Source organism: Marmota flaviventris, chromosome 11, assembly GCF_047511675.1.
Source record: "Marmota flaviventris isolate mMarFla1 chromosome 11, mMarFla1.hap1, whole genome shotgun sequence".
Lineage (NCBI taxonomy): Eukaryota > Metazoa > Chordata > Mammalia > Rodentia > Sciuridae > Marmota > Marmota flaviventris.
In genome coordinates, this window is record NC_092508.1 from 28,905,192 (window position 1) to 28,921,026 (window position 15,835).

The window sequence follows — 15,835 nt, forward strand, 5'->3', positions numbered from 1 at the left end:
TTACTATTTATAACATTCTAAGATTGACTCAGATGAAGTATTGACATATTCACCCATTGTGGTGATTATCCCAGTAGTTGACTGCCCTTTTAGATTACAGATTCACTAAGAAGTTACTGTATCTTGGTTATTGAGATGAACTTCATGATACTTAAAGGCTTAATAGGATTAAAAAGTAAACCTTATGATGATTTTTAGGCAATCGTTTGACATTAATTGAATAGAGTCATTCAGCATTAAGATCTAAGAAAAAAGGACTTCAAAGATGATGAGAGCATAATGAAAAGAGACAGTTATGTGTAAAGAGGTCCCTTAACCTCTTTAAATTCTGAATGTTGGATTGAAAATCAATAGGAAATAAATTTGTTAAAACTTACAGTAAAGAAAGTAGATTTGTGGGCTCAGGTTGTGGCTCAGTGGTAGAGTTCTTGCCTAGCATGTGTGTAGCATTGGGTTTGATTCTCAGCACAGAAAGAAAGAAAGAAGATTTGAAATCTTCTGTTTAATACTCTTTGCTTCTGTTTTATTAAACTGTTTGCTTTCCATCTGAGAGTGAAATTTCCTGTGTACATGTACTAAATTATTTTCAGTTTCTATCTCATCCATTTTTGCAATACATTTGTCACTGTGTATTTCAGTCATGAGGAGGAAAGACAGAGGAGGAGGGTGGCAGAATTAGGAGAGCATGGTTTAAGAACAAAGTTGGCGGTTTAGACCAGCATGAAAGCACCTGGAATAGCTCCTCCTCAAGGCTGAGTGCAAAGCATGCAGGCTAATAATACTTAAATCTCATCTTTTTACTCAGGAGAGAAATAGTTGGACTATGCATCCATCATTCTAATACTTCTGGGGACTCTCTTAGGGACCAGATTTTGCATTGCCTGTCTCAGAATACTGATAGTACTTCTCATACACTAGAGGCCTGAGAGTTGCTAAGAACAAAGGTAGCAGTTGGGACTAATATGAAGACTTGAGAAGCTCCCAAAATTTCTGACTAGACTGATTGCTGAGGATCCTCTTCTGTATGAAAAGACATGAAGAGTATGCATTAGAGTCCCTGACCTAGAAGTGGCTATTTTTTCTACTGTATATATACGAATACAGAGTAAAGAAAGGTGAAGGAGCATGGGAACATGGTACAAACAAAGGAATGAGAATGCTCCAGAAAAGGACTCTTAAGAAACAGAGGTATATGAATTACTTGACAGAGAATTCAAAATAGCCATTATGATGATGTTTATGAGCTGAAGAGAAGAACAAAAAGACAATTTCAACAGAGATTTAAGCTTTAAAGAGACCGAATAAAAATCTTGGCACTGAAAAAATTCAATAACTTAAATGAAAATTTCAGTACAAGAGTTAAACAGCAAACTAGAATCAAGCAGAAGAAAGAATCAGCAAACTCAGAGTATTTGAAATCATCCATTCAGATGAGAAAAATAGGGTATGGGGGGGCAGGTAAATATGTTTGAGACAAAAATACCATGATACTGAAACAGTGATGTATAAATCACTTTCAATTTCAATGCAAAAGTTAAAGCAAAAGTATTAAAAATAATTATAACTATAAAATGTTTATGATATACAATATTAAAAGGTGTGACTTTTTCAGTAACATAAAATATGGTGCAGCAATTAAAAGTAAAGAGTTTTTCTATGCAATTGAATTTATTATCAGCTAAAAAAAGACTTTTATAACTGCAAGATGTTTGATGGAAGTCTCTTGGTAAGCACACACAACAAAACCCACAGAAAATATACAAAATAAAATAAACCACAATAATGCAAAAAAAATTGAAAAGAAAGGAATATGGTAGAATAGGAAAAGGAAGATAAAAAAAAAAGCTGTAAGACAGAAAACTAACAAAATGGCAAAGCAGTACTTCCCCTCCAATAATCACTTTAATTATAAATGAATTAAAGTTTCCAAACAAAATACATAGAATTGCTGAAAGGATTTAAAAAATAAACAAATAAAAAAGAGACCCAGCTCTGTAATATCTATAAATAACTTACTTTATATTTAAGACTGAAAGTAAAGGGATAGAAAAAGATATTCCATTAAAAAGAACCCAAATGACATCAAGAGTGGTTATCCTCATATGATTCAAAATAGATCTTAGGTCAAAAACTGGCACAAGAGAAAAAAAAGACACATAATGATAAAATTGTCAATTCCTAAGGAATACATAATAATTCAAGTACTTTACATCAGAGTACCTAAATACATACAGCAATCATTGGCAGAACTTAAGAAATACACAGTAATTCAATAATTTTAAGAGGTTTCAATACTCTTCTTTCAATAATGTATAGAACATCCAGACATAAAGTCAATAAGAAGACAGTGGACTTGAACAACACTATAAACCAAATGAACCTAAGAGACATGCAGAATGTTTCACTCAACGGCAAGATAATATATGTTCTTCTCAAGTGCACATGGAACATTATCAAGGATAGGTCACCTGTTGTCAGAAAACAAGTCTTAACAAATTGAAGAAGACTAAAGTCAGATCTAATATCTTTTCCAACCACAATATAATGAGAGTAGAAATTAATAATGGAAGAAAAAAATTCATGAAGATACATGAATGATCAAAAAGCAGAGTAGAAAACTATTTCAAGATAAATGAAAACAAAAACACAGCAAGCATATAGAAAATATAGTCCTAAAAAGGAATCCTCTAGTATCAAACACCTACCTTCAGGGGACAAACACTTACCTACCATGCATGAGGCTCTGAGTTCCATCCCTAGTACTGAAGAAAAAGGAGGAGGAGGTGGAGGAGGATTAGGAGGAAATGAAGGTGAAGAAAGCAAAGGAAGAGGAAGAAGAAGAGGAAGGATCACACACAAAATAAACCTGAATATTTCTCCTCAAGTAAGTGGAAAAGGGCGGGTGTTAGCCCAAAGTTAGCAAAAGGAAGGAAACAATGATTGGAACAAAAATAAATAAAATATAAAAAACGATAGGGGAAAAAAGCTGACTTGATTTTTTAGAAGATCAATAATGTGACAAAACTTTAGCTAAACTAACTTAAAAGAAAAATTCAAATTAATTAAATGATAAAGACATAACTAATACCACAGAAATAAAAAGGATCATGATTATTACTATGAACAATCATGCACCGACAAATTGGATAATCTAGAAGAAATAGGTAATTTCCAGAAACATACAACCTACTAAGACTTAATTATAATGAAACAGAAAATTTGAACTACTACTAAAAAAAAAAAAGCCCAAGACCAGATGACTTTACTAGTAAATTCTAGCAAATATTTAAAGAAGAATTAATGTTTATACTTTTAAAGTCTTCCAAAAAAATTGAGGGACAGGGAATACTTCAAAAATAATTTTATGAGATCAGTATTACCCTGTTGCCAACACAAATAAAAACACTACAAGAAAAGAACTGCAGGCTAACTTCTCTGGTAATAATATATGTAAAAATACTCAACACATTATTAGAACATTGAATTCAACAGCATATTAACAGGGTCATACCCCATGAGCAAGTGAGAATTTTCCTTGAAATTCAAGGATGTTTTAGTTTTTGCAAATCAATAAATATGATACTGTACATTACAGAATAAAGGATACCAATCACATGGTTTGTTTAATAGATATAGAAGAAAGCATTCGAAAAATTCAACTCTATAGTGATAAAAATTATCAATAAACTAGGTAGAGAGAGAAATTATTTCAATGGAATATAGTCTATATATGAAAACCCACAGCTAACATCATGCTGAAGGTGAAAATTTGAAAACATTTCCTTTAAGATCAAGAACAAAGCAAAGATGCCCATGCTCACCACTTCTGTTAGACATAGTGCTGAAAGTCATAGCCAGAGCAATCAAACAAGGAAACAAAATAAAAGCTATTCAAATCAAAAAAGAAATAAAATGATCTCTGTTTGCAGATGACATAATTTTATGTATATGAGGGCACAGGTAAGGTCAGGGATGTGGCTTATGCCCTTTTCCTTTCTGAAACCATCATTATGAATTATTATTTTAAATGAATAGAAAATAAAGCTTCAAATTTAGCAAATTATGGGGAAATAAACAACAGTGTCTTAGCAAACTCAGGAGAGAAAAGTTCAACATTGTATCTTTATCTAATCTGTTTGAAAATAACCTCAAATGATGATTGGGAGTCCAAGTACTGTTTATTGGAAACTTAATGGACATATATCTTTTATTCTCTCTTCTCTATCATTATACACACACACACACGAAAAATCAAAGTAATTTTTTGATGAGTAAAGGAAGAGATCCAGCAGAAAATATATCTAGTTGGTTCGTCATTAAATCACTCATTTATTCACTTTACAAATATTCATCAATAATCTACTCTGTGCCAAGCACTATGCTTGCTGCTTGGCATTCACGGCATAGGTTTGTATTTTTAAGACATCCTGGCATTATGTGGAGAGTAGCTGGGAGAAGGGCAAGTGGGATAACAGACCAGGAAAGAGCATACCACAAGGGTAGATGGTGATATTTTATGACAACAGGGAACACTGTGAAGACTGACGGGGGGGGAGCCAGAAAAATCAGGTGTTCTGTTTTTACCATATTAGGTTTGAATTGCCTGAGACCTTTCTAAATGAATTGTCAAAGAGGCAATCAACATGTACAATCTGCATCTCAAGGAAGAGGTCTTAGCACAGAGTAGATATTTAATGAATATTGATTTGCTTAATTAATGATTGTTGTAAGAAAGACATGGGTTCAGTATTTCAATTGCCTAGGAAAGTACTCATAGACTACACAGCTTAATACTTTCAAATCTCTACATCCAACATTCTAATAGCCTTCTCTCACATCTTTAATTTATTCAGAGACCAGATAGGCTTTTAAATTATATTTAAATTAATTGTTAATTTAAATTACATTGTGATTTTCTCTGGACTGTCAATTAACATCTCCTTAGGCATTTACATATATGCATATTAATTTAGTCCTTATACATGTTGAGTCCCAAGAGTATGCCAAGTAACATGTTATGTACTAGGTGCATATCTTTGGCTTTTTTTTTTTTCTGTAACATTACAAGGGACTTAAGCTTAAAAAAAAAGTAACAGGAAAAGCTCTCATTCATGAAAAGATGAAAAGGACTACACTTCCTTATTTCTTTATTGCTGTATTTAAGGTTTTATCACTGTGGGCTAAGAAGCAGTGTTTTAAAATAAGTTTGCCTCTGAACAAAGATTTTTAGTCAGGCCATGAAATATGATTTATTCAAGGTCCTTGTAGCTCTGGAGAAGTGTTAGAGAATAGATGAGGAAGAATGGTATAAATTCTCTCCTCCTGAATGTTCAATGCAAAATAGCACAGATGGAGCTACAATATACTCCAGGTACCTGAAAAGTATGTAACTAACAAAATAAGCCTTTCTGTGCTTTCAATTCCTGTGATTTTATTTTTTATCAGTTATACAAATAATACAATATTACATTTTTTGGTAAGTTAAGATGCCACAATGCACAATTTTCTAAAAATTAATTCATCTTCATGTCCTCCACTTCTCCCACCTTTTTACTAGAGGTTTAATACGTTTTCCTTTACATGTTTTTAACTACATATGTACATGTCCTTACTTTTTCATCATAAGTCAGATTATACTATACTTTTGCTTTTTTCCTGCTTGCTTAGTGACATTAAACAATGTCATTTTTTAAAAATTCTGTGTAGCATCTCATGGTATGAATATACTATATTTAGTGATGTATAATCAAGTTATTTTCAGTTTTTCATGATCACAAAGGCTTTGGTGAATATCCTTATATTTCCTTGTGCTTATGTGTAAGCGATATTCTTTTTTTTGTATACTTGTATATTTTGTATATTTAAACTATGAAGAGTTCTTAGTTTAAAGATTATGCACATTAAAACTTTGATAACCACCAAATTGTAGATCTTTTTATAGCACAATCTCTTTTTTAAAATTTTTATTCTAATTTGTTATATATGACAGCAGAATGCATTACAATTCATATTATACACATAGAGCACAATTTTTCAAATCTCTGGTTGAATTCAAAGTATATTCACACCATTCGAGTCTTCATACATGTACTTAGGGTAATGATGCCCATCTCATTCCACCATCATTTTTACCCCCTTGCTCTCTCCCTTCCCCTTGCTCCCCTTTGCCCTATCTAGAGTTCATCTAATCTTCCCATGCTCCCCCTCTCAACCCCACCATGAATTAGCCTCCTTAAATCAGAGAAAACATTCAGCATTTGTTTTTGCGGGGAGGATGGCTAACTTCACTTAGCATTATATTCTTCAACTTCATCCATTTACTTGCAAATGCCATGATTTTATTCTCTTTTATTGCTGAGTAACATTCCATTGTGTATATATACCACATTTTCTTCATCCATTCATCTACTGAAGGGCATCTATGTTGGTTCCACAGTTTAGCTATTGTGAATTGTGCTGCAATAAACATTGATGTGGCTTAGTTTGAATCCATCCCATTTATTAATTCTTGATTTTAATCCTTGCACTACAGGAGTCTTATTAAGGAAGTAGGGGCCTAATCCGATATGATGGAGATTTGAGCCTATTTTTCCTTCTATTAGATGCAGGGTCTCTGGTTTATTTCCTAGGTCCTTGATCCACTTTGAGTTGAGTTTTGTGCATGGAGAGAGATTATACAGAGTTTGCAACTCTGATTGTACAGAGTTTGCAAGACACTCGTCTGGAGTGGACTTTCTTTCATGGGGTTTAATTTCATTTTGTTGCACATGGATTTCCAGTTTTCCCAACACCATTTGTTGAAGAGACTATCTTTTCTCCAATGCATGTTTTGGGCACCTTTGTCTAATATAAGATAACTGAATTATGTGAGTTAGTCTCTGTGTCCTTTATTCTGTACCATTGGTCTACCAGTCTGTTTTGTGCCAATACCATGCTGTTTTTGTTACTATTGCTCTGTAGTATAGTTTAAGGTCTGGTGTTGTGATGCCACCTGCTTCACTCTTCTTGCTAAGGATTGCTTTGGCCATTCAGGATCTCTTATTTTTCCAGATGAATTTCATAATTGCTTTTTCTATTTCTATGAGGAATATCATTGGGATTTTGATTGAATTGCATTAAATTTGTATAATGCTTTTGGTAGTATGGTCATTTTGACAATATTAATTCAATAAGAATTGCATTTACTGATATCTATATGTGGAACCAACCACATATGTGGATGAACCCCATTTGATCATGGTGCACTATTGTTTTGATATGTTTTTTGTATTTGATTTGCCAAAATTTTATTGAGAATTTTTTTCATGTATATTCATTAGAGATACTGATCTGAGGTTTTCTTTCTTTGATATGTCTTTGCCTCGTTTTGGAATCAGGTAATATTGGCCTCATAGAATGAGTTTGAAGTGCTCCCTCTTTTTCTATTTCCTGAAATAAATTGAAGAGTACTGGTATTAGTTCTTCTTTAAAGGTCTTGTAGAACTCAGCTGTAGCTCAATCCCTTTTATAACTGATCTCAGGGAAGCATCTCAAATCTTAGCTGCATCAGCATCACCTGAAAACTTATTACAGATACATATTCTCTGCCTTATCCCCAACAGACTGAGTAACATCTCTGGGGACGGGGTCCAGCATTCTGTTTTAACACTCTTCAGGTGATTCTGATTGTACAGAGTTTGCAAGACACTTGTCTGGAGTGGACTTTCTGGCACCTCAGATTTGTGCCATGGGAAAATGCATCTTAAGAACCTACAACTTCTTTGGATTAGTGGTATTGATCATGATTAATACAGCCATCTAATTTGCCTTATAACTTAGAGAAAAGGCATTGTTTGCAGGAATTGAGGAAAGATGGGTTCCATTTCATCTATGTGCAAAAGCTTTATCCAGATCAGCTTAAGAACCTATAAGTAGGTTTCTCTGAAAGATTCTCCTGTTTCTTGATTTCAGGGCCACAGTCTTCAGTGAACATGGACCTATATGGAAAAGCTGAGCAGGTGTGCAGGGCTTTCTCTGCCCTGTGGATCAAATCACTTTTCCCAACTTCAAATGAAAAGGAGTCCAGACTCAAAGGCCCCAGGTTGTGATGACAAAATGCGTTTTCAAAATCTGAATTAAGAAAATTAAGTTTTCTACCTCTCTCTCAATAATTGGTGTAAACTATAAAGAACAGAAATCCTATTTTTGAATCTCCTTTTTAATGGATCTTCTTTAGAGTAAGGCCATGGGGTGAAGAGTAGATGAAAAATAAATTGAATCCAGGTGTGTGGAGTTTCTATCACAAGGTCATTCTTTCTTTGGATATTTTGGTAGTAATAGTCAAATGTATGATCTATGTCAATGAATGCATCTTCTTCACATATCATTCAAATTAGTGATTGATGACCTAATTCTCCATCTGGATGCTCCTCTTTGGGAAGTGGTATGACAAAGAACTACACACACACACACACACACACACACACACACAGGAGTGCATGTAAGACAAGTGAAATCTGAATAAATTCCTTGGGTTGCATCGATGTCAGCTTCCTGCTTGTGATACTGACCTATACTTATGCAAGATGTTCCCATTGGGTGAAATTAGATGAATATACAAATGTCTCTATTATTTCCTATAATTGTTTATAAATAAAAAAGTATCTCAAAAGACTTATGTGAATGTTTTCAAAACCTCCATCTCATGAGTTTCACCAAAGCACCTGTGTGTTCTTTCTCTATGTGTTGAATTAGATTAGATATGCTTAACTCAAAATCCAAAGTAGGAGCTAACAATTTTTTTACTGATATAACACTTAGCTTTAAATACTTTATATGTACTAACTCATTTAATCCTTACAACAGACCTAGAAAGCTGGTATGTCATTTTACTTTTTTTTAATGGAGCACAAAGACATTTAATAACTTAGGCAAAATCATTTGGCTGGTACTTGAAGTTGATATTTGAACCCAGCTCCTGAGCCTACAGTGCAATCACTGATCTCTAATTGCTCTCAATATAAATTATTAGGATTCCATTCAAAATCTGTGGTCCATATTACACTCAGAGAGATTATAGATATGCATATATGTGTATGTGTGCTCTATAATTCCTAGTACTGTTTACAGAGTAAAATAATGTCCAGTTGGATAGGATTAAAATGAATTTATCCCTGTTCAATCTCATCCTAATTTTTATGTTGGTTTCCCAGCCTATCATACATCTTTGTTTTGGTATTGTCATTTGACATATTCACTCTTCTTTCTTCATCCCTTAGTGCTCCTTATACATGGGATAATATGCCATAAAGCATGATGGTTCAGCAAACCACAGCCTGTGGGCCAAATCCTACCCACTGCCTACTTTGAACAGGCTGTGAGCTAAGAGTGGGTATTACATTTTATAAGTGGTTGAAAAGGACACCTGGAGAGTATATGGATTTAAATGTTGGTGTCCATAAACCAAGTTCTATTGAAAAATAACCATGCTCTTTTATTATGTATCATAGTTTCTTTTATTCTACCAAGGTAGAGCTGATTAATTGCAATAGCCACAGGAAGCCAACAACCCCTACTCTTTACAGAAAATATTGCCAACTGCTGTTGGCATTCTCCAAGAGTGGTATCTATTTACTGATTTAAAAGAGGTAATGAGTTTATCAGATGGTTTTGAAGAGCAGGATGAAAGGCATTAGAGAAAAGAGTATGAAAGCAAAATGATGAATCTATGTAGAAATGGTAGCCAAAGAGTGGCAGGTTTTTAATATTCTCATTCTCCCAGTCAGCCAAACCCTGAGGCTGGACTTCTTCCCCCATTATTAGGATTTGGCTAATCCTCAGATGAAACTTTGTCTTCTGATAATAACCCTTTAGATAAGATTTCTAGGTTTAGGAGGGTCCCAAAGGCTTCAGTGAAACATTTATTGAGATTTTACTCGGACCTGAAAATAATTTGGATTTGAAAATATCAAGAGAATAGCTAACATATCTGAAATTCAAACTGGCTCTCCATCATTGGTTATGAGAGAATGGTTGGAAACATGGGAATAATTAGAGATAAAAATAGCCTTATGTCTGGAACGCAAGTCAATTTGCTAATTGGACTTCACTGCTATGAATCTCATTCAGGCCTGGTCATTTTGCTAGGGAAAATTATTTATATGTTTTTCTCTTATAATCCTGTTTAAGTGTGTTTTGCTTTTCAGTGCAAACTATTGCCACTTATACAGTTTTAATATTTCATCAAATAGCACATATGTAATTGAGAGATAATTGATACTTATGGTATTTTATCAGAGTTTGGGTGTCTTTAGTGGAAACATTAAATACTGAGATAAAGAGACTTCAAAACATTATTTGTCCAGAGCATTTATTAATTTTGTTTCCATAAGAAGAATGCTTTATTCCCCCAGTTTTTTGTTTCATTTTATTCGTTGCTTCATTCAGTATTCAAAAATATTTTCTCAAAGTGTAGTATCACAGATTGTGGTAACTAGCAATTAATAAACACAGTTCCTTTTATGCCAGTGCACAAGCAATTCAGTGGTAAATGGCTTGGAATTCATGCAATGTATTCAAGTTAAATGTATGGCATCCCAGTCCATTAACAATGTCAAACATCCCCAGACAAATTATCAAATTAATACAGAGTGGAGTCTTCCAATCCTCAAGTCATCTTCGGAGGTTAACTCTTAAATGTTCTGTCAGTAATCACTGTTTGAAGGAACATGCTAGCAGCCTAAAAGAATGAAGCTTTAAGTATTCTTAGTTAATTTTCATATTAATTTTTATCTCTGGACATTTTCACCAATTAAAATAAATAAGTGATCAATATTTAAGAAAAAATATGTATGCACTTTTTAATTCCAAGGCATGAGTTAGCTCTAAGGTTCTATTTATTTTCTCTTTATTTCCAGGTTTACTTTTCCAACAAATCTAGACCCACTCCTGCGCACATACATGCTTATCCAATCTTCAATCAACTCTTTCTTCTTTAGGAAAGGGGCTCTTAGGATCTGGGAATATGCACCTGAAAGCAGAAAAAAGAAACTGAAGGTCATCAAATGATTTTCAGTTGAATTAAATATCAGTAAGTTGTTTTTTAAAAAGAAAAGTAGACATTTCTTCCATTCTTCTATCAAACTTCTATATAAACTTATTTCATATATAATAAATTTATATTTTTGAAAAGTTTTGTGTCCTATGCAGTTTACCTATATTATATGAATGATGTAAATTATAAAAACATTTTCTCTTGTCAATTACTATGCATTATTTTTCTGATTAAAAAGTTAAAATTGTCTTTATATAATGTTTCCTGTAAAAATATAAATAAAACATTTTAAATCACACACAGTATAATCTTTCTGAGGTAGTTTTATACACATGCTTTATACCATAATTTATTTAATGATCACTCTATTGTGGGGGTTTAGATTATCTCCAGGTTTCCTGTTACTGTAAATCGCAGTGCAGTAAAGAACTTGAACCTCTGGATGTTTCTTAGAGTAAATTTCTAGGTAAAGAATTGCTGAATATGCTGCTTAGGAAATTTCTTGGAGAGAGCAAAGTAGGAAGTCAAGCACTGTGGATCCATCTATGTTCCCAAAGCATTGTTCTCTCTTATGTTTAGTGTTCAAAAAATAAGCACTGAATATTTGTCAGCTAATTTGACACCAACTGCAACAACATTAGTTGATAAATCTAAATTTTCATTTTCTCATCACAAGAAAAACAAAGAATAGCAAATTTTCTAGAACATTCAGACTTCCAGGCCCCAGAAGATAATTTTTTCTGTCCTTATTAGTGTCAGAGCAAGGTTTTCTGAAGGAAGAGGCCATTATTTTTGACATGAACAAGGTTATACTTCAAAATCTCTTCATTTGAATGGAAGTCTTTACTACTGTGTGAGTTACCCTAAACTCTGTAGCTTACTCTTTGGGAATTATCTGTGTACTCTTGGCCTAAATGAATCAATCTCTCTCTTTCCTTCTCCCCCTCTCTCTTCCTCACCTTCTCCCTCTCTCTCCTTTTTTCTCCTCTCAGAATTTAGTGCTTAAGCCTAGGTATGTCCTCTTTATATTCCCTTTATATGTTCCACCATTCAACTGTTAGTCAACATCTTTCTAGACTAAATAACAATAACTTTTAGGGTATTTTCTCATAATGCTATCTCTAGCCCTTAGAATTTCTAGAATTCTCATTTCTGAGCCTCCTCTGTAAATAGCCACAGTGTCCAGGTTATCACCCAGCTCAGTCAACTCTCCTTTGGGTAAAGCTCTTCTAGATTCTTTGAGAGTTACATTAGTTTCTTTCATACATTCATTTTTTTATAGGATTACATAATATTAGAACAGAGAACTTGAAGGTATGTCAGAGGTTCCCTAATTGATGAAAAAATAAAGTACTAAATGCATAAATTAATTTCCCCAAGGTTACCTAGGTATTTGGTATCTTTTGGTTTCAAATTTATTGATATAATATTAGCAAATATGATTTAGTCAAATGGAAAATGGCAAATTATATATTTTTAGCAAAGCATGATTCATACTAAGATTTTGTAAGTGGATCTAAACTATTTGATTTAAAGTCATCAAAATAGCAAAAACCTATTTGTATATTATGTGCACATTTATTTTATTCTTCTTCCCTTCTGCCCTGATGATATGATTTCCCTGAGAAATATACAGAAAAGTACCTCTTCACCCTCACCTTCGTCCAAACATGGTAGCATATTATCCCCCCGAGACAAAAGGAAAAATTATTAGAGGATCCATGCAGGTACATCCAGAGCCCAGTTGAGCCACTAGAGATTTAATCAAGCCTCTTGAAAGGAAATCTCAATGTTCCTGTAACTTTTTAACTTCTGGACATGTATCTCCTTGACCTGAGACCTTCTTTGACTGTGGTTCTGCCAACCAAATGGAAAGTCTTGTTTCCTGATCTGCAAACAATTGTTTGTACCAAACATTAAAATAACTTCAACAAAGAGAAATGCTCACTCCTATTACTTGGCTACTTGCAAAGCAACAGTTCCTAAAGTTTGAAACCAACTGATTCAATAGCAACTTTATAGTGAGATAAAGGAACTGGCTTCTATGGCTGGAGATGGAGAATTGTGTGTGTGTGTGTGTGTGTGTGTGTGTATAAACATGTATACATACATATAATTATTCTCATATTGAGAACACAAATGTTTTCTTTAGACATTTCTCTGAGCTATTCAAAGTGAGTACAAAATACAAAATATAGTTGTGATTATTTGAGCACAACAGCTAAGTGATAAAAATGAGAGAAAAATCCCTACAGATCACCCTCCACCATACAGAAGAGAATATGTAGTCCTTACTTATGCTGACACCTGAGCAGCCTCTGTTCAAAATATTTTAAAAATAGTGGCAACCATGGACTTGGGTTGTGGCTCTGTAGTAGAACACTTGCCTAGTATGTGTGAGGCCCTGGGATCAATCCTCAGTACCACATAAAAATAAATAAATAAATAAATAAAAGGTATTGTGTCTGTCTACAACTAAAAATATTTTTAATGGCAGTAACCAATGCTTAAAACATTCCATCTGTATTTCTACTCTAGTATCAAAGCTGCAGAGAGAATATAGCCTGTGAAAATTGAAATTAGTTTAAGTTATAATTACACTTATCAAAACAATAAACTTATTTATAAGTAATAGCAGTGGATTATCTGGTTTTGTGTGGCAGCAAGTCATGAGGATTTTTAGTTACTGAGGTTAAAACAAACTTTATCTCTAAAATCTTCAATATCTTAGGAAAAGGTAGTCCTAAAATCATAGCTATTAATCATTATTTTAATTATTTAGGAATATATGTCATATATCAAAGGCATTTTTTTACAAATGTAAAGATTATTTATACTCTAGTTTTTTTTACAAATGTAAAGATTATTTATACTCTAGTTTCCATTGGTACATAAATAATTCTAAAAGAGTTACTACCACCTAAACTACACTTGCTGCGATGCTTGAAAGCTTAATGGCTGAAGTGATACCAAAAATTGAACAACAACAAAAAATGAATAGAACTCAGGCATCTCTTTGCTCACTTATTGACAGGATCTCACTCACCTTCATTCCAATTTTATAAAGGATATTACTTCTATACCCCTAGAGAAGACTGTATTTGAATGCAATATTTACTTTGGTGAAAATTTGTAAACTTTTGGGAAGTTACTAAAAGTTAATTACTTGATAGAAGTTAACTATTTATCTGAAATTCACTAAAAAAAAAGAAGTGAATCTGCATTCCAGTAGATTTTTTTTCTCCTAATCAACTAAGTACCTCTCAAAGATCCCCTCCACTAACATGAAAGCAATGTTTTGTTTTGTTTTTCAATTTTAAGGGGGCAAGAATTCATGTGCTACAAATATTCCCCAGGCTTATATTCAAGTTTTCCCAATTCCACAGCAAGTAAATATCAATGCCAATGTTTCAGCTAGTGATAAAATAGTGTTGATCTTGGGCATACCTTTGTACCTTTGCCCTGTATTTGAGGAATCATGCTTTTCCTTATTTGCCCTTCTTATTCTTTCTCCTTAGTGTTCACATGAGCTATGAGGATAGTGACAATATGATCATCTAAATAGTTATTGTGAAATGCAAAAGAAAGTGCTATCTATCTTTCTATTACTTCTGTGCTCTTGAAAAGAATATTTGTGGCATTTGTCCCTTCAAGCCATTTCCCCCTTCCTCACAATTCAGCACATTCATACTTGATTGACCCTTTTAAAAGACATGGGAGCTGGGGCTAACCACCTTGTTTATTCCCTGTGTGCTGTGGCTGTGCTGCTGAGATTTTCTCTTCCTTTACAGACAACTGCCTCCTTCCTAAGCCATGGTTCCTGGAGAGGACACAGTCCACATAGATGTCCCAGAAGAGCTGGGCCAGATCCCAAAACAGTGCTCCATGCTTCAAGTTCTCAGATGTCTTCAGGTAGATCATGAAATCCCAGAAGCCCGACACAGTGTTGGAAATGCGAGGCTTTCGCATTTCCAGGAGGAGCACTGAGGAGGATTCCCAGCACTGAGGATCAGCTTGGTTAAGAGCCAGTAGGTCTGTCTGGCTATGACAGAAGAAAGGAGACACACAGCACATTCCCACAATGAGCAGGGAGCAGGTGAAGTTCAGGGGGTAATGGATCCCTCTTCTGATGCCAGGATCAACCATGGTCCTGAAACTGCACAGGATGGAAATACATCAGTCCCTGTTCCACTCAGAAGAGAAAATAAGTGTGCCCTTAAGAAACATAGTCTCAGAAAAAGAAACATGTCATTGTCACAAAATAGGAAAAGTCTTACCTTTCTTCCCATATCACAAGTCTCCTTCTATCTAAAATGACTCATTGCCAGGCCAGATAGTGTAAAATCTAGATAGTTGGGCTAAGAAGTATTCCTAATATATGCTCTTTTGTTAGATGTATAAGAGAACTGTTTTTCCCTGGTACAGAATAATACAGCTTTTAAGTGAAAACTTAAAAATCTTGCTGCATGGCTTTTATTAATTAATATCTTAAACCTAGCCATCTAAGATACCTATGCAATTAAGAATTTAAATATATTTTATCCTTGTGTACTTTTCTATTCACATTGGCTTTTACTTTTTTTAAAAAAAGACATTCAAATTATAAAACGTTATAATAAAAATAAATACAAGATAGGTGCTAAAAGGTGGGTAAATATATTTGGAAACTGAAGGACATATATTCAACCCATTAAAGTAGAATCAAAAGACATTTTACAAACACCTAAAATGTTCTCAATTCTGATATAAATTTAATAAAGATACTGTTTTTAATTTCTCTCTTTTTGTTGTAAATCTCAAGGA

The 15,835-nt window shown here is 33.7% G+C and overlaps 2 protein-coding genes across 2 annotated transcripts in view; one reads left to right on the top strand and one right to left on the bottom strand.

The window, feature by feature from the left end:
* Positions 1–8,053, top strand: part of Dytn (dystrotelin) — a 55,357-nt gene extending 47,304 nt beyond the window's left edge. The window contains 2 exon segments of the mRNA XM_071619361.1: positions 7,951–8,016; positions 8,019–8,053. Coding sequence (XP_071475462.1) covers positions 7,951–8,016; positions 8,019–8,053 — 101 coding nt within the window.
* A 2,821-nt stretch (positions 8,054–10,874) lies between these two features.
* Fam237a (family with sequence similarity 237 member A) lies at positions 10,875–15,178 on the bottom strand. Its single transcript, XM_027941720.1, has 2 exons — positions 14,767–15,178; positions 10,875–11,008 (listed from the first exon to the last, which is right to left on the bottom strand). Exons 1-2 carry the CDS (start codon positions 15,176–15,178, stop codon positions 10,875–10,877), a joined length of 546 nt encoding a protein of 181 aa, XP_027797521.1.
* Positions 15,179–15,835: the final 657 nt, after the last annotated feature.